Raw genomic sequence first — 20,940 nt, 5'->3', positions numbered from 1 at the left:
TTTCACCAGAATTTGCTGCGGCTCGAGTGATGGCGATGACGGTGATTCTGGGTCCGAGTTCCGCCAATACCTTGTGCAACCCGGTAGGTGACAAGACGCTACATCTGGGATCAGCCTCACCCCACCCAAGCCGGGCGTTGTAGCTAATCTATAAGCAGAGGATATCCGGGAGACGTTGGCGGATGTTCATGCAAGCCCCGATGTACTCGAAGCCCTCGATACTCTGCGGCTGTCGACTCAGTACCCCGAACAATTCAAGTTTGGAATCCTCGGCAACCAGCCCAGTCTCGGTGTCCTCCTTTACGGCCCACCCGGGACGGGTAAGACGCTCCTCGCGCGAGCCGTGGCCAAGCAAGCCAGTGCGAAGGTCATCTCGATATCTGGAGCGGACATCCGATCCAAGTACGTCGGGGTGGGCGAGAAGCGCATCAAGGACTTGTTTGCGTATGCACGCAAAAATGCACCGTGCATCATTTTCATTGACGAAGCCGACTCCCTCTTTCGATCCCGGTCCGGGGATGACAACTCGCGTGGCCATGTAAACGACATCACCCAGTTCCTCGCCGAAATGGAGGGCATGTCGTCGTCCCAAGGCAGCAAGACACCGACGGTTATTGCGGCCACGAACCGCCCTTTTGACATCGACGAGGGTGTCCTGCGCCGGTTGGGCCGCCGCATCCACGTCGAAGTCCCGGACAAAGTGGGACGGGAGAGGATCCTGGCCATCCAGCTCGCCGGGGAAAACCTCGACACGGACGTCAGACTCAGCGAGATCGCCGCGCACACTCAAGACTTCACCGGCTCTGACCTCCGCGCTCTAGTCTGGGAGACGGCCATTCAAGCCGTTAGGGAAATTGATTGGCTTCAGCGAGACAAGACGGGGGACGGAAGTGACAAGGGCAGCGCAACCATCGAGGCCCGGGTCTTACGCAGGGAACATTTCCTCCGAGCAAGGCAGCTGATATCGCCGGCGCCGAAAGAAGACCTGGTTGCGCAGATTGCCGATTTCCACAAGAGGCACGGCAGCAATGGGAAGAGCCGGGGAGGGGGCGCGAGGGATCCCCGGGCCAGTGTGATCAACTTGAAGGCCAACGGCAATGACGACCTCTATCGGCCGCACGCCACGTCATCCTCGTCGTCGGCCGAGCGGCATCCAAGCTGACTCCAAGTCTGATCCGCACGCGGCGTGTGTCCGCGTGATGTTGACCGTCGCCTGCAGTCGCCCTTCTCGTTGCGACAGCTGTATTTATAGACCCATTGTAGATGTTGTGTTCAATTATTGAGGATTTCTCGAAAGAAAGTGGCCCTCCCATATGATATTTGTTGAAGGTAGCAGGACATGGTAGGCCACCGAGGGTTCGTTAATAAGTAGGTAATTATTGCGCTTGTTTGAGTCGTCGGGGGTGGTGAGATTTGAGCAGTTCGGTAACCAAGACGGTGGTGTTTTCTGCCAGCAGAAAGAAATACGTAAGGTGTTTGTGGCGGGCAAAATGACGCCTGGTTCTGGGGACTCGAGCTCCAGGTTGGAGGCAACAAGGGATGGGGCGGAAAACACCATGACTCAAGTATAGAAAGAAATGGGGGATGGCGCTTAGGGGGGATGGCGCTTAGGGGGAATGGCGTGAGAAAGAGCCTGGGTATTTCTGTTCTCAGGCCCGTCATGGAGTATGGGTGGATGAAGTAACATGCAATGAGACCTATTTGCGTCAAGAGCGCCGGAACGGCATCATCAAACGACATCAAGAGCCGTTATTAGTAGGTAATAACACAACTCCATTTCCCACCAGGAACCCGCCGACAAAAAAAAGCTCCCCAAGTGGACGGGCCTCGATGCCCGCAAGTAGTATGTACAATAGCATTATACCTTACCGACAAAACCAAACCTACAGCACATCAAAGCAGGCTGATCTAGTTATTCTGACCGTAACCTATCCCACCAGACTCACGGCATGGGCCGGGTTAAGAAACACCCCCTCCCAGCTACCCAAACCCGCACCCGCACTTCTCCTCCCCATGATCCCTTTCCCGTCCCACTTTCTCGCCCTCTTCTACATAGTCATTCATGAGCCCACCCCCCCCTCCCCCCTACCACTTCACCGAAACAGACTCCCACCAAGCAGGCCCTCCCCACCCACAATCCCATCCACGCTCCTCTTCAACCCCTTAACCACCCTCCTCAACTCCAACACCTCCTCCGCCTCAACCGCAGCAGCCGTCCTCGCGCCCCCCGCCGCCGCAGCCGGCATAATCTGCGCCAGACACTCATCAGCGCGCACGAGCAGCTCCCCAACCCACGCACCCATGACACCATCCCCAGCCCCGCCGTTCGCGTTAGCAGCACCCAGGGCGCCCGCCGCCCGGCGCTCGACCTCGCGGACCCAGGCCTCGACGGCGACGGCGATCCACTGGACGACGGCCTTGCGGCGGCGGCCGGTGAAGGGGGACTCCTGGGCGTCGAACAGGTTCTCGAGCACCTGCACGACGAGCGCGTGCGGCACGCCGAGGTTGAGGAACAGCAGCACGGGCCAGCAGGGGTCGGCGCCGATGGAGGCGTCCTGGCCGTGCGTGACGGCGAACTTGCACACTTCGGGCAGCAGCGCGTCCACGGGGAACACGAGGCTGTCGAGCGACGTGCGGTGCGCGATGAGCTGGATCTGCTGGGAGACGGACTCGTAGGGGAGGGGTGGTTCGCCGGTGAGGGGCGGGGCGCCGTCGGGGAGTGGACGTCCGGCTTGGGCCAGCCGCCAGTACTCTTGGCGCTCTTCTGTTTCGTAGGCGGTTTGCTCGATGAGGCGGAGCCATGTGTCCATGATGACGCGGGGGTTGTGGTAGTCGGCCGCGTGGTATATGAGCAGGCAGAGGTCGAAGTAGGCTGCTTGGTCGGCGTATTCGTTGTACAGCTGGGAGGTGGTTAGTTTGCGTTGTCAGGGCTAGGTGTTGCGTGAAGGATGCTCACCTCGGTCACGCTCTTGATGGGACCGTCGAGCGCTTCTTGGATGTCCGGGAGCTTGTCCCTCGAGACCCGCGAATCCGCCTGTAGCCGCTCAAGCAGATCATCTTGGATATGCGCAATTTCGAGGAGCTCGGTGACCTCGTGGTTGAGCAGTTGCTGCTGCTGCCGGCTGACGCCAATGGTGTTAACACTGGCATTTCCCTTGGCACGACTGAGCAACGTGATCCGGTCCTTGACGCCGATGTCCAAATCCGATTTCGCCAGGGTTGCCTGCACCTGGGCGGCCTCGAAGAAACGGCTACGGTGTGTGTAGAATCGGCAGAGGAGCTCAGCATGTTGGTAATCTGTTTCCGCCAGCCGCTGTAGGTACGTGATGACATGCGGGGAGTCAATGGACAAGAGCCGGTCGGTCCAGTTCTTCTCAATGTACCACTCATAAAGGTCGAAGTGGAAGACTTCATCCGTCGAGTCGTTGACAACCGTGTACGCCTCCATCCGCTTCGTGGCCGCCAGCGTAGGCCGCCCATCGACCACTTCAGGCTCGCCGGCAAAAGCAACCTCGAGCTTATCGAGGACTTCGTGGATCAGGGCATAGCAGAGCTTCCGCTCGTCGAACAACTTTTTACGGGAGTCGTTGGGCGGCTTGCCATCGTTGACCCACGTCAGTGCTGTGTTCCCGCGGTCTTTTTGCTGGGCCACGGCTAAACACAACTGGACGGCGCCGGCGTAATAGTTGAGCTGCATGTACTGCTCGACAGCGCTCCGAAGGTTAGGCAGAGTGATGCTACCGGCGACTTGCTCAAACAGCCTCAAGCTCTCTGCTAGAAGAGTTCGAAGCACATTAGGATTGTGGACTTGCTCGCTGGCGCGTTGTAATTGCTCCTGGGCTTTGAAGGTGACCACGTCATCGGGTGAGCAGAAGCTGCCGCATCGCCTCCTAAGCGCGTCGGCAACTGTCTCGACGTTGGCGCCGCTCGCAATGTTGCGATTAACAATAGCTTTGACGAGCACCTTGGCCAGTTCTTTGCCGGGGGCTTGGGAAAAGAGTTGCTCGTATGTCAAATCCTGAAGTTGCTTCTGAGACGTCGGATCGAGGCGGGCGTAGATGTCTGAAACCCGTTCGTCGAAGAGCATCAGGACGAAGGAGATACCCTCCGAGACACTCTCCATTAGTTTGCGCAGACCGTGCAAAGCTTGGTGTTCTTTCTGGTTGGCAATCTCTTCTTGCCTGTTGAAGAGCCGATCGGACGGGCCAGCAAGCCCCTGGATTGTGCTCTTGTTTGCCTCAAGGAAATTCCGCAGCCGTTCGATGTTCTCTTGTATCATGATGAGTTTCGTTGACGGAACGGTCGAGGAGACAGTCAGGGAGCCCTTCGCCTCTGCCTTTGTCGCAATAACCTTGAATTTCCACAAGGTCCGTACAAGGCGGGTAACGTATAGAGCCAAGGCATCGTGGCGAGACGAGAGCCTGACAAAATCGGAAACCAACTGCTTCCCATCAGACTCGGCGAGTCTCGGCTGACCGCCGTACTCGACGAACGCCATACGGGCGATGTTTTCAGTCTTGGAATCGGTTGTCCTGCCTGTGGTGGCTCGCAGGTCGCTTCCCTGTCCGCAAGCAACAGCCAAGGCCGCCGATATCGTCTCAACGCGGCCGTACTGAAGGAGGAACTTGCGCACCTCTCTCTCGAGCCCTTCCTCGCCAGCGGAAGTCCTAATCGCGTTGGCGAAGATGTCGACCAGCCTCCTCCGGCGAACGATGTGTACTCCGGTGTTGGTGAGCACGGCGAACTCCCCCGGGGTGTTGTCGAACTGGACGGCAAGCTCGTTACCGAAACCAAGGGGCTGTTTCGAGGCGGAAAAAGGAGCTGTCGTCGAACCAATCTCGAGGATCCGGCTCCCGGGCTCCAGATCCACCCAGGTCCCTTGCTCGTAATACTTAAGTGCGGAGGCGGGAGTGGTGGCTTTGATCTTCCCTGTATCGGGGGCGGAGACAAAAAGAACATCCGAGTTGGTTTGCTTACGGACAACATCGAAAAAGTAGCCGGGAGCGAACCGGACGCCTAGGCCGCTGGGGTCGAGAGCTCGTGAAGTCTTGTCCAACTGTCCCTCGGGCGACTGGCTTGCCATTGTCCGAGTGCGAGCGCCGGGCTCCTTGGGCGGGAATTTGACGAATTGAAGCTGCATGCTTTGTGGCGCGAGACTGGTTGAGCCTCCCATGGTATAGGACGCGGAACTGGTGGCGCTAAGAAAAAGCCGGCAGCCGGTATCGGTGAGAGCCATGAGATGCAGTTTTGAGGCTTCGGTGGCGGGGATAGGACTGATGGAGACGATGTTGGTCCGGTTGGTGAAGAGAGGGGAGCTGTCTACCATGTGTGCAAAGTCACGCAGGCAGCTCGTCTTATCTTTCTCGATGACCCTCGTGAGCTTCTCGGGAGTTTCCAGGTGGTAGGTGCGGATGGTGGAGCGGTTAGAGAGCGAATAGAGCAGGTTCCGCGTATCGTCGACGACCAGCGTGATTAGTCCCTCCTGTTGCCGTTGGGTAAAAGGGAGGACGGCCGTCGACCACCCCTGGTAGGTGTGGTTGATCTTGCCGCATCTGCTGGAAAACCACCTCTCCTCCTGCTGGTAAAAGAGCTCATGGATATCGGTATCGGTGTCGCCGCCAAGGAAGATGCGGCCCGAGGCCGTGCCCACAATGTGGCTGACGTCGCTGCTCCCTCGATGAACCGACATCTTCGTCTGGTACAACGTAACCGTATTGGACCCCGAAGGCGAGGGCACAGCCGACACGCCAAGCAGGATGATCTCGGTAGCTGTGGCGACGACTAGTATGTGCGTGATGCTCTCGACGAACACCCCTGGTTTTGGCGGAACCAGAGCGACAGCAGTGATGGTATGGGCGGCATCCTCATAGCCGATAAGCTCCGGGTCGGGATGTGTGTAGTCCCACAGGAAAAGGGAGTCGTCGATCGAAGCCCAAGCGTAGTTGATGCTCGCAAACAAGCCGATCTTTGTGGAAACCGAGCCCTGATTCAGGCGCGAGAACACTTGGTCTGGGATTGGATACGTCGACACCTTGTGAAACGGGGCCCACGAGGAATCAGTATACTGAATGTCGTAGTCGGAGGACGCGCCAGCTTTTCCACCCGGAACAGTTAGTATTCGTCTAGAGCGGAGCCGACAAAGCAAACTAGGGGGGTGAGGGATGTGAAGAAACATACGTCGGCAATAGGAATCGATGTCGGGGTAGCTCTCATCGAGCTGTAGGGTCTGGTTGACGACCTGGGCGGCCTTTGTGACAGGGGGCAGGTCCTCGCGCAGGTGCGGCGGTGGCAACATTCCGGTAGCAATCTCCTGCTGCCCAGAACCCATAGTACTTGTGATCGGCCCCGGTGTAGTCCCCAGTGCCGCGCCGTTTGTGCCCGCCCCTGCGGTCTCATTGAAGTTGAGCCGCCTGCGGGCGGTATTCGGCCCTGGCGCAGGAGTGTTGATGAATGCGCCAGGAATCTGGCGCACGGGAGTGACGGGGTTCATGGCGGCAGAGCTGAGGTGTTTGTTGAGCCGGCGGCGCGATCAACGAAGATGTCCGACAGATGTTGTCGCAGCCGGGGGAGGTTGGGAAGGGGAGCTCCCCGCCGATAATTATTTCGATCCAGAGCTGACCTGTTGCAGCTCGATTGTTATGGCAATTGCACCATCAAAGCAACAGTAAAACAAAGGTCGGAAGCTCGTGATCGGGCCCAGCAACGCTGTGGGAAGTGAAGTCGTCGGAAGCTGGGATGCTTTGTACAACAATGGCCAAGGAAACGGGGCTCAAAAGAGGTTGGCCGTAAACAATTTTTGGAGCACTGGGATCATTGGCGAGGCTGGCTCTGACGCGCGAACGCGCTGGGGTCGAATTGGCGATACGCTAAGCTGTATTCAGCATTGTTGGCGGTAATTCTGCCACCGCCTTTTAGCTCACCCAGCTGTTCAAGATTTCAGGAACAATTGTAGGTACACATACTTCCACACATTACCCTGCTCTACTTTTCGTCGTCACATTAACTTTGGCCAATATTTTCATTATAATTATCTACGCGTTGCCACTTTTTGGAGCTAGAGTGGTTGCTCCAATCATACAAATGCATCTGATAACCGCACCCTGGAGATATGGGCCGCACACAGTGGGGCCCTAGGAGAAACCCTCATTAGGTCATATTAAGGCATCTCACTGCTTCTTGGCCTCCCTTTCGGCTTTCCGCAGTGCCCGGGTGCGAATATCAACGTGCATCTTCCGGTTGAACCAGATAGTCACGCCACTGGTTGCGCCCACCGTGGACTCAATCACCCACTTGAAGGCAGCATGGCTCCACCAAGGGGTGTAAGTGTTGGGGAACATCTCGTTTCCAGTCATCCCAACCTTGCTCAGCGCCGAGCTGACAAACTGCTTCGGGTTCGGGATGAGAAGGCTGGTGCGGCGGATCTTGCTCATGGCAGTGGTAACCAGGTAGCTGACGACGAGCTGGACATCGACACCGTGGGGCTTGAGCTCCGAGGCCAGCGAGCTGCTCCAGTGTTGCAGGAAAGCCTTGCTACCGCTGTAGGTGGCGAGGTAGGGGGTGGGCATGACACCGGCGAATGAGCCCATGGTAAGAATGAGGCCCTTCTTGCGCTTTGCCAGGATGGGCGCAACAACTTGCGTAGTCTTGAGCGTGCCGAGGCAGTTGATGGTGATGATATCCTGGAGCTCTTCGCGGGCGGTCTCGAGGAATGGCACGGGGATGCTGTGCGACCGTCCAACGTTGTTGACCAGGATGCCGATATCCAAGCCCGAGATCAGCTCGGCTAGACGCTCGTAGTCGGCATCGTTATCTTGGGAGTAGTCCATCGCAAGTGTCTTGGTCTGCAGTCCGGACCATCTCAGCTCCAAATGGCGCGCCAGGGTGTCGAGTTTAGACTGGGTGCGAGAAACGAGGACGAGGTTGAAGCCCTTGGCGGCCAATTGCGAAGCGAACTCCTTGCCGAGGCCATCCGATGCGCCGGTGACGACGGCCCATGTGCCCTTCTTGCCATACTTGCGGAGCTGTAGACAAAATCTTATTAGTGATGTTGAGGCGTTCCGTAAAGGGCGCAGGAGCATACGTTTGTGCCGCTGAGGATGAAGCAGTTCAGGAACAGTTGAATAAACGACAGCACTGGTTGAGCAACGTAGAGCGCCCCAAGCCCGGCCAAAGCCCACTGGCCAGCCTGAGGGATGGAGTTCCAGAGGTCGAGAGCCCGATCCAGAGTCTCTTGAACGTCAAAGTTGAACGCCATGATGTCGAAACCGTGGCAAGTACCCAAGTCCGGTAAAACGTCGTGGGGTTGAAGGTTGACTTGTAAACCGGGCGAGGCCGTGTCGTGGTTGATCGGAACGACGCGCTCCTCCAAAAATGTTGGGACCCTTGCATCGGGAAGATTTTAAGGGGCCCGCCGACTGTGGAGCGTTGCTAGAGCTTTGGCCAAGCCGGCCGAGGCACGGGCAGTGACGGGTTGGGGGACCATAATCTGGCGCTAGCAAGCTTGGCACTTTACGGCTGGGCGAGCTCTCAACAGCTGCAAGAAGATTCTCGACAAACACACGTTGTGAAGCTGCAAGCGCGACGTTCTCTCGTCCATTGCCACCGCAATCGAAACATCTACCTCTGCACAACCTGAACGATGGATAAACTTCAGGCATACCTCCCTTCAGGGGAGAAAGGCTACTTGCCCTACTACCTGTTCGTGGTAAGTTACGATACCTGCAAACACTCCAAATTCGCGTTTGCCTAATCGTCTCTTTCTGTCTTTTAGATCTCCGTGGTGGCCATGGGCAATGCGCTCCAAAACTACGCTACCTTGCACTACACACGCCGCATCTACAACGGCCTCTTCGTCACAAACCACCTGCCGCCCGCCCAGGGCAGCTACAACCCGGAGGACAGCACGCGCATCGTCAAGCCGGCTTCGTCGACGGGCAAGGACGCCGAGAAGGCCAAGGACCAGGTTTCGCCTCTCGCTGCCCGAGTCTTTGGCACCTACACCTTCGTGGCGGGCATCATCCGCTTCTACGCATGCTACCAACTCGAGAACCCGAGCATGTACCAGCTGGCCATGTGGACGCACGTCATCGCCTCGATCCACTTCACGACAGAGATGCTCGTGTTCAAGACCATCCGCTTCAGCGGGCCGCAGGCGTTCCCCTTCCTCGCGGGATACGGTGGCGCCATCTGGATGGCGATGCAATACAACCACTACGTGCAATAGGCTGTCTTCCCATGGGAGAGGGGGCAGGGACGATCTCGGTATTTCTGCCTGGCCATATCTAGGTAGCTAATTCTTAGTCTAAGGCCATATAATGTTACTTAATATTTATTACACACAACAGCAGAAAACACGTGAGAACCTTCCCATCAGTTGAGCGACTTGCGGTACAGCTCCCCATCACAGCCCCTCAGTCGCGCAGCGGCCTGCTCAGGGGTGATGTCCCGTTGAGGCTCGGCCATCAACTCGTATCCGACGAGGAACTTGCGGACGGTGGCGGAGCGGAGGAGAGGCGGGTAAAAGTGCATGTGAAACCAGCTGTTTTCCGCCTCCTCCTCGGTGCAGTCAAGCGGCGCTTGGTGAATGCCGGAGCCTGTGCCTTGTCAGTACAGGAGGAACGAGATTCCGGCCCCATCCGTGTAAAGGAGGGGTATACTCACTGTATGGGAAGTTCGTCTCGAAGAGGTTGTCATAACGTCTGGTAACTTCCTGCACGGCCTCGGCGAACTGCAGCCGCTCCTCGTCGGTGAGATCAACCAGCGCACGAACGTGGCGCTTCGCGATGATGATCACCTCGAACGGCCAGACGGCCCACCACGGACACACGACGAGGAAGCCCGGGTTCTGCCAAACCACGCGTTCCTCCTTCTCCATCTCGAGTTTGGTGTAGTCCGCGAGCAGATGCCGCCCGTTCTCAGCCTTGTACTTGGTCATCTGTGCGAGCTCCTTGCCGGGCTCCTCTGGCAGCGTGCTGGTCGTCCAAACCTGGCAGTGTGGGTGTGGGTTGGAGCAGCCCATGGCGGCGCCCTTGTTCTCGAAGATTTGCATGTAGCGCAGCTGGCTCTTGGGTGGGTCGACCTCGCCATCCGGGTTGGCTGGGATCGTGGCGAGAATCTTGTCCGCCTGGGTCTTGAGCGGGTTAGTGGCCGACAGGTGGCTGGCGTAAATGCGCGTCCAGGTCTGGATGACGGGCAGGATCTCGGCGGCCGTCATGTCGGCCAGCGTGATATCATGCTTGGGGGAGAATGTGAGGACATAACACCGGCCGGTGACAGGTTGGGCCCTCAGGAGGAGGGAAGCAACGTCATCTTTGTTGGCCTCGGGATTGTATTCCTGTTGCTGCTCCTTCACTGCGCTATAGTCGTTGACAAAGGTGAAGGTATTCTTGTATCGCGGGTTGCTGTCTCCTTGGGCACGCTGATTGCCTGGGCATAGGTAACACTGATCAAAATTAGTGATGCTCAAACTGGAGTGAGCGAATAAGACTCCATACCTTGGGGTCGTACTCGGGAAGCACATTCTTGGATGGTGCCTCTTGCTGGCCCCTGTTGATGCTTTAGTACCTACACAAAGATATGGTGACATGGAGCACTAAGTGCTCATGGAATTGATCTCACTGCCAAGGTCGCTTGGTACGATGAGGCGATACCAAGAGCCAAGACCCGGTCAACGGGTTGTATCGGCGATGCGAAATATCGTCAAGAACTTGGTCGGGCATCTTGACCAAGAGGGACTCTAGAGTCTAGAACAGAACTATTCCAAAGAAGATGCGACAGGAAATGCCGCAGAAAAAAGATGTGAAAATAATTGGTTATAATGAAAGTGAGTCCCAAGCCCACGTGCGAGGTTGTGTTGCACTTGTAGGTAGAAGTTGGTAAATAGGAGGGGGCGGGGTCGGCGGACTCGGTCGGCGTTGCCCCGGCGGAATTGCCATGTTGGTGGAGGAAGAAGTTCAAGACAAACCAACATACCGGTCAGGACCTCTTCACGGTAAATTCCTCGCCTTGGCCTTACCGACAGTTCGGGCTACCCCATGTAAGTTGGAACAAACATATATCTCTTTTTCTCTCCATGGTCTCACAAATGGTGGGAAGAAACGAATACCAAGTGTTCACCCATACATGTGAGTTTCATCCAAGCGGACCGTCACGTTCTTGAAGAATGTTTCTATAACTGTCTTGGGTGTCTCTAGAGGATTGCAGCCTGGAAGTAGGGCTTTGAAGTAACATGATCTTAGACTAGGAATCTCTCAGCCCCGTTGGTTTGTTCCTTTGGTCGTTCAAGATCTTGTCTTCTCTTGGATTTTCGAATGAAGATATAGGGTTAGGGTTGACTACCATGCTGCCATGCAGGCAGGATCCACTTCTCGCTCTTGGAACTTGGCAGCTTCCATTCTCCCCGCTGTGCATCCACTGTCGCAAAACCGTGGAAGTGACATTCGCAGCCGTCCGGGATTGGCGTTCAACCACAACACTTAACACCCACATCGACCATCTAGATTCCATCAGGTTTCCCGACATCCATCAACAAAATCATCAAACCACGCGTCGCATCTTTCCAGCAGCCCGAACTCAATCTCGCCCTGCCCTTTATGGGCATCTTCCGAGCTGTCCTCCGCACTTCCTAAGCGCGACCGCAAACCCGTGAGGTGCTTGCTTCCCGAGCCACCCCTGCATCCTGAACACCTCTCCACCCACCCTCGCCAAACACAACTTCCACGATGGGCGTCATCAGAAAGAAGATTGCCGCTAGGGGCGGCGAAGGCGGTGTGAAATATGTCTGCGATGTCTGCTCCTCTGATATCACATCAACAGTAAGTGAATCTCTTGTTCTTGGCATCCGTCGTATCCCGAGGCCCCATGTGCTGCTCCCAGCCCACCACACGACTTGTTCATGATAGTGGATCAATCGTAACCCGTGCACCATGATGCTAACGTTTCCATCAAAAGGTACGCATCAGATGCGCTCACAGTGCCTGTAACGAATACGACCTCTGCGTAAAATGTTTCTCCAGTAGCGCCGCTAGCAACGCGCATCAACCGGCAACACATCCCTACCGAGTGATCGAACAGAACTCATTCCCCATATTCGACCGAGAATGGGGTGCCGATGAGGAACTGCTCCTCCTCGAGGGTGCCGAGATCTACGGCCTAGGATCGTGGTCGGACATTGCTGACCACATCGGCGGATACCGGCACAAGGACGAGGTTCGTGACCATTACCTCGAGGTCTATGTCAAGTCGCCAAATTTCCCTCTCCCGAAACGATGCAGCCCCCACGACATGGAACTGGCGAACGAGATTTCGAGAGAAGAGTTCCAGGCCCGGAAGAAGCGCAGAATCGAGGAACGAAGAGAAGCGGCCAAGAATGCGCCCGCTCTGCAGCCCAAGACAAAGCCGACCGCCAGTGTACCAGCCTGTCACGAGATCCAGGGCTACATGCCCGGCCGCTTGGAGTTCGAGACCGAGTACGCCAACGAAGCGGAGGAGGCCGTGCAGCATATGCAGTTCGATCCTGGGGATGGCATCAACCCACGCACGGGCGAGCTGGAGCCTGAGATGGAGCTTAAGCTTACGGTGATGGAGATCTACAACTGCAGGCTGACGCAGCGTGCTGAACGCAAAAAAGTCATCTTTGAGCACAACTTGTTGGATTACCGGGAAAATAGCAAGCTGGAGAAGAAGAGAACGAAGGAAGAGAAGGACTTGCTGAACAAGGCAAAGCCTTTCGCGCGGATGATGAACCAGGTCGACTTTGAGCAATTTTGCGAGGGGCTCATTGACGAACTCAACCTTCGACAAGCAATCGCGCAGCTACAGGAATGGCGTAGCCTTAGGATCGGCGACCTCCGGAGCGGCGAGAAGTACGAGCAGGAAAAGGCGTTGCGTATCCAAAAGTCAATACCCTTAGGATCTATGGACCGCGAGAGGCTGGCAACCAACCAGCGCAACAAGCAACAGCCGCCGCCAGAGCCGCCGAGTGGTGCGGCCCTCCTAGTTGCGCCCGAGCTACCGATCCGCTCAGCAGCGACGGCCGGGATACCGAGTGGCGAAGGGGCCAACGATGCGAAAGCAGCAGAGGCTAACGGCCATCACGTCAACGGTGCCAGCGTGGTTGTCGCCAACGGCACCTCATCTACGAAGCAAAAGTACATCCCGCAGCCGATACCCGGGGTGCAGCCGACTTCGCTCAGCCAGGACAACGCGCCAGATCTTCATCTCCTCACTTCGGAGGAAGCGAAGCTGTGCGAGACCATCCGCCTTCAGCCGAAGCCGTACCTGATGATCAAGGAGCAGATCCTCAAGGAGGCGCTCAAGGGCAATGGGAGCTTGAAGAAGAAGCAAGCTAAAGAGATATGTCGCTTGGACTCCCAAAAGGGCGGAAGGATTTTTGACTTTATGGTCCATGCCGGCTGGGTGGTCAAGGCTTGATTATTCGTGACAGTGGCGGCCATTTGGCAATCTGGCGTTTTGGTTTAAGGGACGGAATACCATGGTGGAGCGGAAACTACAGCGATATGATTCATGGTTATAAAGCCGTTATGGCAGTTTTGCAAATTCTGTGCGGATCAATGTTGCTGATGGGGCCTTGACTTTTGTTCTGTTTGGGTGATTCAGGGGCTAAGTCAACACCAGAGCCGGGCAACCGAAGGATGAGCCCCTCGGTTCCCCAAAAGCCCACGGAAACTGCCAACTCAAGCTCGGCCACCCACCCGGCGGTCGGTGCTCATTGGTCATTTGCGTGTAAATGGTGTGCCCTCTCCCTCGCCGGGGTATTTAAGGGCGTCCTGTTTTCTCTCCGTTCCTCAGTTTTTACTCCTACTTTCTTCTCGATCAACGTAGGTTTGAAGCTTCCCGGCTTGTGCCCTTCCCAAAATTACCTGCGATCAAATCCGACACTCTTTACTCTTGGCCTCCCCCCTTTTCCAATTATCCTACCGCTCCATCGTCGTTTTGCCTCATCGATACAATGTCGGACAACACTGTCTACCTCATCACGGGCGCGAATAGGGGTAAGCACACTTTCATTACGGCCACACCGACTTTAGGTCTCTTTGGACACTTCCACGTCTTCCATTCAATTCTCTCTTCCTTCGCTCCCCTGTTCCTTGCCCTTTCTTTCCCCCTTTTCCTCGCCTCGTTTCTTTTCCTTTTCCCCTTTCGCCCCACTACCCCCTCCTATTCTCTTCCCTCTCTACCACCGCCATCACCACCCTCACCATCACCACCCACCACCATCACCACCCACTACTATCACCACCATAACTACCACCCCCCAACCAACCCCTCACTAACCCCCCACCCCCTCCCCAAACAGGAATCGGCCTCGCCGTAACCACCCTCCTCCTCACCCGCCCGCACACCACCGTGCTCGCCACCTCCCGCCAGCCCGCCCCCTCCCTCGACCCAGCCTCCTTCCCCGCCACCACCATCCACCCCACCAGCCGGCTCATCCCCGTGCTCCTCGACGACGGCAGCCCCCTCGGCCTGGACGCACCCTCCTCGTCGCGCACCCTCGCCGCACGCCTGCGCGCCGAGCATGGTGTGACGAGGTTGGATGTCGTGCTGGCCAACGCGGGCGGGTCGACAGCGATGGGGGGCGTGTTGGATACGGACCCGGAGGAGATGGTGAGGGATTTTGGGGTTAATGCGGTCGGGGCGGTGAGGCTGTTGCAGGCGGTTTGGCCGCTGTTGAAGAGGGCGGAGGGGGAGGGGGAGTTGGGGAAGTTTGTGTATGTGTCGAGTACGTTGGGGAGTATTGGGATTTTGGAGAGGGAGAGTATGCCGGGAGTGGCGTATGGTATGAGTAAGGCGGCGGCGAATTGGTTTGCGAAGAAGGTGAGTGTGGAGTTGAGGGGGCAGGTGGTGGTGGGGGTTTTGCATCCGGGGTGAGTTCTTCTTTCTTCCGCGAGGGTTCTGTTCTTTTTTATTGTGTGGGGGGTTGGTGATGGGTTGGCTAACGGGGGTTGGTGTAGATGGGTGCAGACAGCACTGGGCCAGTCGCTGGCTGATGCGGTTGGGTTCAAGGAGCCGCCGACGACGGCGGAGCAGAGCGCTAAGGGGGTTGTTGAACAGGTATGGGGCCTTTCTCCTTGGGTTGTTTCTGTGGCTAATGATCCTCTTTCCCATCAGATTGACAACTGGACTCCTGAGAAGTCGGGCCAGTTTCTGTCCTACCACGGAAACCCTCTCCCTTGGTAGGCTAGGAGTTGGATCACAACAAGACCGGTGGGACACACTGGAGTTGGTTACCGAGGTAAGTTGATTGGCATGTCGCTTAGGTGTAGGCCAGGAATAGGTAGATAGGAGAATGCCGTACTAGTGTATCTAGTGATATCTGCTAAAGAACAATCTTTCTATCTGTGTCGCTTTGTAACTAGCCCCCGTCACGATGACCATCCACCTCGACGGCATAAGTGTGTCGACATTTGCCTTGGACTGCCTCCACCTAGGCGATATCGACTAGTATTGAACATCCCAGGAACCATTCATGGTTGTGAAGGCCACGGGCGTCGTCTGTAGTCTCGTAGCCGCGTAATGTAAAGCAAGGGCATGTCATGTCGAGCCTCAAATGGGCGGCTTATGATTTCCCCCTTAAAGTGCCACAGTAAGATCTCCCCCTTAAAGCGCCATAGCAAGATCTACCGCTTTGAAGGGCTCGGAGGTAGATGACGCGGCATGGCGGCAACGAAAAAAGCCAGAGCTATACTGTGTACATACATACACAGTAGAATGCCTGTGGGCAGTCCCTGAATCACAGGTCAGCCTTGCGCTTAAGCTTACCATGCAGCTGCCAAAAGTAGGAACATCACACCCCTGGCGCCACCTGCGACATGCCCAGATCCAGGCATTCTGGCCGCTCGCGGGAAGCAGCTTTGAGGCGTGGTACGAAATACAAGTTACAAGTTTAACCGGGCGCGTATGGTTGATTCGGGCCTCTGGGGATGGCGGTCCTAGCGCCGATGCTAAAACCGGGGTTTGAAGCTGCCACACACACCGTCAGGGGGCTGCATCCAGCAACGTGTGGAGTCAAGTAGTTAGGTCTTGAAGGTTCCCAGGCTTCCTACACAAGACTGCCTACGTACCGATGTACATACATACGCACATCCATGGGCTGTGTCTCTGCATCGGGCAGATAACTAGCGTTTTGCCCCTGATCCACGCTCACCACGCCATGTCTCACAGGTCTGATTGCTAGCCGTCGATCCGCACAAAGGGCGGGTTGCGGTTTGCGCCCGAATTCTTGGCTCCCGTTTCTCTTGGCTCCGTCCCAAGAATAAGTTGCGCCCACCTATCAATGGAAGCGATCTGCGCGGTTCAAGATTCGGGCTGACATCATATCCCACTTTGAGTTATCTTTGACGCTGTGTTGCGCACACCATCTTCCAGAGCAAGCTTCTCGAAATCCGGGCCAGCTTGGTTTTGTGAACACGTACCCTGTAAGAAAACCAAAGATAGACTCTGCTTGAAACGTAGACCAGCATTCAGCAGCTGGATCCTGGATAGCGCAAGGGTTTCAATGATGATGAACCGACTGATCCCGTTGTTCCCGATCTCTGGAGCCCCGGGGGCAGCTAGCGAGGTATTCGCAAGTCAGAGGAGCTTGAGGAGCAGCGATGGTTGGAAGGCGATGTTGTAGGACAGAACAGGAGTTGTCCCGATTCAGTTCATGTTTCAGGGCGGCGCCAGCGGCGAACGGATGGTCCACTCTCCAGCAGCAAGGGTCGGTTCCCGCATCCCTGTTCCGTTACTGGGCCAGAAGCTTGCCCCAGGCTTACCCTCCCATCGCCCCACCATTTGGGGATTCAGCCCCTGTCCGATGGCCTCCCATCTGCATACGAGGAGACAGTGCGTGCAGCACCCCCAGCCGACTTTTTTCTTCTTTTTTTTTGTTCCTGTTCGGAAGAGTTTCTTTCATCGTGGTCTAATTTGATGTTGGTTTGTATGTACCGTTGACATGGACTCTGCATGAGCATCCTCTCGAATTCCTCATCTTTTGTGCAGCGATTTCCTCCTCTATAACCTGTTCCCATCGTCATTTGTTTTGGTGGGGTCGTTCCTTGCCTTAGCTCGTCATTGCGCAGCAACCGAACCTGAGCAGCACAGCAGCAAGGACGCAGGGACTCGCTTCTCTTGCGACAAACACAACTTGGCACCTCTTGAACGACTTGAGGCCTCGATTAGGATACGAACCACACCAACTGAGGGCCTCAAATCGACACCGTTGCCCGTTCTCCTTCCTCTCGATCTTCCCGTCAATTGTCTCGGGCCTTGTCTTGGCTCTTTGCTCCGACCACTTGCTTGCGCCCCTTGCAGAAATCAACCTCACCAGTCTAAACCATACTCTAAACTACCACCGAGCTTGGCTCCTCTTTCCTGCAGGACGTCGCAATCCTTTCCTCAGCCGCACCTGGGCCGACCCCCATAGTTCATGCCCCCTCCTGCCACTCGCAGCAACAACAAACCTTCGACAACACATCCAGAACATATCTCCAGAGTTGATTACCCCTCCCCCAGGGCACCGCTCGATAGCACCGGCTCAGTGACGACCTAGTCGTCCTTCGGCTTCCTGGCGCCGCCATGGAGAACGCCGCATTAGCCATTATCCGCCATGGCGCCGACTTGTTAAACCGCGCTGAGACCGCTCCGCCTGTCCAAGAAAGGCCACCGGCGTTCAAAGCGATTGGTATAGGGCTGGCTGTTGGGTCAGGAGCCTTTATCGGGACATCGTTCGTGCTCAAGAAGGTCGGGTTGCTCAGGGCCAACGAAAAATACAACGAGGTCGCCGGCGAGGGCTATGGATACCTCAAGAACTTCTACTGGTGGGCGGGCATGATACTCATGATCGTGGGGGAGGGCCTCAACTTTGCCGCCTATGCCTTCACCGACGCCATCCTGGTCACCCCGCTGGGCGCTCTCTCCGTCGTCATCACCACCGTCCTGTCGGCAATATTCCTCAAGGAGCGCCTCAGCATGGTTGGCAAAGTCGCATGTTTCTTGTGTATCGTCGGCTCTGTGGTCATCGTCATGAATGCGCCCCATACGTCCTCAGTCAACAACATCCAGGAGATGCAGGGGTTCGTCATCCATCCAGCCTTTCTGACATACGCCGGCGTTGTCATTGTAGGCTCGGCTGTCGTGGCGTTGTGGCTGGGACCGAAGTATGGAAACAAGAATATGTTGGTCTACATCTCCATCTGCAGCTGGGTTGGCGGCCTGAGCGTCGTTGCGACCCAGGGGTTGGGTGCCGCCATCATTGCGCAGGCCGGGGGAACACCGCAGTTCAACCAGTGGTTCCTCTACGTGTTGTTGGTTTTTGTCATCGGGACACTCCTGACCGAGATCATCTACTTGAATGTAAGAAATTCCTTAGCACCATCCATGTGCTTGACTCGCTGACAAGACCGCAGAAAGCGCTTAATTTGTTTAATGCTGCGCTGGTCACGCCCACGTATTACGTTTACTTCACCAGTACGACCATCATCAGCTCAGCTATCTTGTTCCGTGGTTTCAAGGGGACTCCTACATCGATCATTACCGTGGTCAACGGCTTCTTGACCATTTGCGCGGGCGTCGTCCTCCTCCAGCTGTCCAAGTCCGCCAAAGACGTCCCGGACACTGCCATTTTCACCGGCGACCTGGACCAGATCCACACAATCGCAGAGCAAGCTCAGCCCGAGACGGAGCCGAAGGCAGATGCCATCAGAGGCGCCGCTGCCATTGTGCGGAGACTGTCTTCTGCCCGACAGAAGATGGAGCTTGACGAACTGAAACGGATGCGCGAGGAGAAGCTTCAGGAGAGCCTTGCGCCAGTCAGTGAGGATGGAGCCCCGCAGTATGAGTGGGATGGCATCAGGCGACGGAGGACCGGGACAATCAGCACGCACAGGTCGGGCGGCACCCCAGCACCTACTCACCTCGCACCCCCGACACCTCACCTGCCCCTGGGGTGGTCGCATTTCCCCACCGAGGAGGAGCTCGCCGAAGCAAACAGGCCCGTCTCACCCGGCCTCTCCAGCATCGTCGGCACGATTCGCACCAGAGCCCGCAGCGTCCTGCCGGGTCACCCTGAGTTCCGCGCCAAAACCCCCGACGCCTCCAAGGTGCAATCCCCGATGCACCCCGTCCAACTCACCTCCGTCGCCGTTGCCGGCTCCAAGCCCGCCTCAGACGACGACTTCACAGCCTCGAGCCGCCACGTGCAGTTCGGCCAGCCCACCCGCCACCCCTCCGACGCCAGCGGCGATTCCTTCATCTCCGCCCTGCCCCCAACCCCACCACCCCACGCCACCGCCCGCCGCCAGTTCTCCTTCCAAAGCATGTTCAAACGCAATCAACAAACCCACAGCCGAACCGGCAGCACCGACACCACCGACCGCCACCACCACCACGGCCACTTCCGCCGCCCGAGCTCCGCCCGCCCCACCTCCTCTCGCCAGGGGCCCCCTTCGCGACACAGGCGCGGCGCCACCGAGGAGGAGACCCTCGGCCTGGTCAAGGGCGACTCCAACTCCAACTCGAGCCCACCCGACACCGGCGGCGCCCGCTCCGCGCCGGCCCTGCCCCGCCACGAGGATGTCAGCGACGAGGAGGACGACGACGATGATGCCAGCTGGGAGGGCAAGGCGTTGGCGAAGGAGGCGGCGTATCGTGACAGCGACGGTGACAGCCACGGCGACGGCAAAAATGACAACCAGGGCCCGGGCCTGTACGGCCACAGTATCACGCGGGGGTATGGGCCGGCGCCGGGGTCGAGTCCGCCGCGGACGTGGCGGAGGGAGGGACAGGGGGAGGTGGTTGATGATGGTGATGGGGAGAAGGCGGGGGGGTGGTTGGAGAGGGGGGAGGGGGAGAGGGAGAGGGAGGATGATCGGGCGGGGGCAAGGGAGTATGAGCAGATGAGGAGGCGGTTTGCGGAGCAGAGGCGGGCGAGTGGGGGGGGTCAGAACCAGGGTGGGGATGGGTATGGTGGGGATGGGGATCGGGGGGGAGAGGGGGGGGTGGATAGGCCGCCGCCGCCGCCGCCGCATGGGGGGACGTATCGGTCGAGGACGGGGGGGTTTATTTAGAGTTGTTTTGTTTGTTGGTTCTGTGGGACACATGTCTGCGAAGAGATGTGGATGAGTTCATGATGGTATGAGGTATGATGAGGCGGTTATGTTTTCTTGTTGTTTTGGTTATCCATTCAGGATTCTGTTTTGGGTGTTTTTTTTCTTTTTTTGCGTGGTTGTCGTTGCGGTATGGGCATTGTTGGCATATCGGGAGCAAGTGGATGGTGGCGTGGGGAGTCGGATCCCGGATAGATGGCGGCATATGCATGGCTTGTATATACATTCTACATGATATTGCATTGTATAATACTTGGTGGCATGCATGCGAATGCTATCAATGGATTTTGGTTTGGAATGATTCCCCTCATGGTCTCTTTACGCCTTAGAACCATCACACTACAGGATCACTGGCTTCTTGGCCAACTCTGCTATTACTTCCTCACTACTGCAACAAACTTCCCCTGCCGTTATCCTAACAACACGCATTCCAATCCCGAAACAACTTCCACTACGGGGCCACCCTAAATAAGGTACCTTGACTTATCTCTTGCAAACCCTTAGTCAAAACACTTGCTCGCTCTCTCGCTCGCTCAGACTTAATATCATCATTATCCGCCTCAAAATTCTCGCCCCCTAAAGATTGAGCAGAGTCTCACTCTCACTGATACGCTTTGAATATCTCACCCTTCTACAGGCGCAATCTTGTCCTCGCCCGAATGAGATGCCCCTCCCCGGGCTGAACCACAAGCGAACCCTTCCGGGCCGCGAACCGGTTTCTCTCTCGAGTTGACGGTCCGTAACGGCGATCACCGGATACCACCTCGACACGCTAGGCCCGGCCCCTTTCTCCGGAATGCGGTCACGCCCCAGCATATGGTTGTTGAGGCTG

At 56.8% G+C, this 20,940-nt stretch overlaps 8 protein-coding genes across 8 annotated transcripts; 5 read left to right on the top strand and 3 right to left on the bottom strand.

Annotated features, from left to right (window-relative positions):
* Positions 1–223: 223 nt before the first annotated feature.
* Positions 224–1,162, top strand: F5144DRAFT_490419 (P-loop containing nucleoside triphosphate hydrolase protein; the record flags this gene model as incomplete). Its single annotated transcript, XM_066785795.1, has 1 exon — positions 224–1,162. A coding segment is annotated over one exon (939 nt), but the record flags the coding sequence as incomplete, so codon positions are not given.
* Positions 1,163–2,093: 931 nt separating this feature from the next.
* Positions 2,094–6,490, bottom strand: F5144DRAFT_491061 (Non-repetitive/WGA-negative nucleoporin C-terminal-domain-containing protein; the record flags this gene model as incomplete). The annotated part of the gene is made up of 3 exons (XM_066785837.1): positions 2,094–2,900; positions 2,957–6,093; positions 6,178–6,490. The coding sequence occupies 3 exons, from the start codon at positions 6,488–6,490 to the stop codon at positions 2,094–2,096; spliced, it is 4,257 nt and encodes a 1,418-aa protein (XP_066643421.1).
* A 427-nt stretch (positions 6,491–6,917) lies between these two features.
* Positions 6,918–8,409, bottom strand: F5144DRAFT_573532 (uncharacterized protein). Its single transcript, XM_066788972.1, has 2 exons — positions 8,081–8,409; positions 6,918–8,021 (listed from the first exon to the last, which is right to left on the bottom strand). The coding sequence occupies exons 1-2, from the start codon at positions 8,252–8,254 to the stop codon at positions 7,167–7,169; spliced, it is 1,029 nt and encodes a 342-aa protein (XP_066643420.1). The 5' UTR covers positions 8,255–8,409; the 3' UTR covers positions 6,918–7,166.
* Positions 8,410–8,453: 44 nt separating this feature from the next.
* Positions 8,454–9,312, top strand: F5144DRAFT_533666 (uncharacterized protein). The gene is made up of 2 exons (XM_066786993.1): positions 8,454–8,704; positions 8,771–9,312. The coding sequence occupies exons 1-2, from the start codon at positions 8,639–8,641 to the stop codon at positions 9,221–9,223; spliced, it is 519 nt and encodes a 172-aa protein (XP_066643419.1). The 5' UTR covers positions 8,454–8,638; the 3' UTR covers positions 9,224–9,312.
* Positions 9,313–10,516, bottom strand: F5144DRAFT_573529 (galactose-1-phosphate uridyl transferase). The gene is made up of 2 exons (XM_066788971.1): positions 9,661–10,516; positions 9,313–9,593 (listed from the first exon to the last, which is right to left on the bottom strand). Exons 1-2 carry the CDS (start codon positions 10,211–10,213, stop codon positions 9,370–9,372), a joined length of 777 nt encoding a protein of 258 aa, XP_066643418.1. The 5' UTR covers positions 10,214–10,516; the 3' UTR covers positions 9,313–9,369.
* A 1,104-nt stretch (positions 10,517–11,620) lies between these two features.
* On the top strand, positions 11,621–13,700 carry F5144DRAFT_246854 (uncharacterized protein). Its single transcript, XM_066783408.1, has 2 exons — positions 11,621–11,813; positions 11,950–13,700. Exons 1-2 carry the CDS (start codon positions 11,721–11,723, stop codon positions 13,429–13,431), a joined length of 1,575 nt encoding a protein of 524 aa, XP_066643417.1. The 5' UTR covers positions 11,621–11,720; the 3' UTR covers positions 13,432–13,700.
* On the top strand, positions 13,701–15,493 carry F5144DRAFT_246855 (uncharacterized protein). Its single transcript, XM_066783409.1, has 4 exons — positions 13,701–14,012; positions 14,318–14,888; positions 14,976–15,075; positions 15,133–15,493. Exons 1-4 carry the CDS (start codon positions 13,970–13,972, stop codon positions 15,199–15,201), a joined length of 783 nt encoding a protein of 260 aa, XP_066643416.1. The 5' UTR covers positions 13,701–13,969; the 3' UTR covers positions 15,202–15,493.
* Positions 15,494–17,310: 1,817 nt separating this feature from the next.
* Positions 17,311–20,069, top strand: F5144DRAFT_650012 (magnesium transporter NIPA-domain-containing protein; the record flags this gene model as incomplete). The annotated part of the gene is made up of 3 exons (XM_066792987.1): positions 17,311–18,357; positions 18,411–19,831; positions 19,904–20,069. Exons 1-3 carry the CDS (start codon positions 17,581–17,583, stop codon positions 20,067–20,069), a joined length of 2,364 nt encoding a protein of 787 aa, XP_066643415.1. The 5' UTR covers positions 17,311–17,580.
* Positions 20,070–20,940: the final 871 nt, after the last annotated feature.

Source organism: Chaetomium tenue (assembly GCF_020726465.1).
Source record: "Chaetomium tenue strain MPI-SDFR-AT-0079 chromosome Unknown F5144scaffold_4, whole genome shotgun sequence".
NCBI classification, from domain to species: domain Eukaryota; kingdom Fungi; phylum Ascomycota; class Sordariomycetes; order Sordariales; family Chaetomiaceae; genus Chaetomium; species Chaetomium tenue.
This window is presented reverse-complemented; position numbering and strand designations above follow the sequence as displayed.

Coding starts and splice junctions, on each gene's coding strand:
- F5144DRAFT_573532 (XM_066788972.1), bottom strand. CDS start 8,254: ATGGCGTTCAACTTTGACGTTCAAGAGACTCTGGATCGGGCTCTCGAC. Junction 8,022..8,080: donor TCATCCTCAGCGGCACAAAC/GTATGCTCCTGC, acceptor TTTTGTCTACAG/CTCCGCAAGTATGGCAAGAA.
- F5144DRAFT_533666 (XM_066786993.1), top strand. CDS start 8,639: ATGGATAAACTTCAGGCATACCTCCCTTCAGGGGAGAAAGGCTACTTG. Junction 8,705..8,770: donor TGCCCTACTACCTGTTCGTG/GTAAGTTACGAT, acceptor TCTGTCTTTTAG/ATCTCCGTGGTGGCCATGGG.
- F5144DRAFT_573529 (XM_066788971.1), bottom strand. CDS start 10,213: ATGACGGCCGCCGAGATCCTGCCCGTCATCCAGACCTGGACGCGCATT. Junction 9,594..9,660: donor CGAGACGAACTTCCCATACA/GTGAGTATACCC, acceptor GACAAGGCACAG/GCTCCGGCATTCACCAAGCG.
- F5144DRAFT_246854 (XM_066783408.1), top strand. CDS start 11,721: ATGGGCGTCATCAGAAAGAAGATTGCCGCTAGGGGCGGCGAAGGCGGT. Junction 11,814..11,949: donor CCTCTGATATCACATCAACA/GTAAGTGAATCT, acceptor TTCCATCAAAAG/GTACGCATCAGATGCGCTCA.
- F5144DRAFT_246855 (XM_066783409.1), top strand. CDS start 13,970: ATGTCGGACAACACTGTCTACCTCATCACGGGCGCGAATAGGG. Junction 14,013..14,317: donor CATCACGGGCGCGAATAGGG/GTAAGCACACTT, acceptor CTCCCCAAACAG/GAATCGGCCTCGCCGTAACC. Junction 15,076..15,132: donor CTAAGGGGGTTGTTGAACAG/GTATGGGGCCTT, acceptor CTTTCCCATCAG/ATTGACAACTGGACTCCTGA.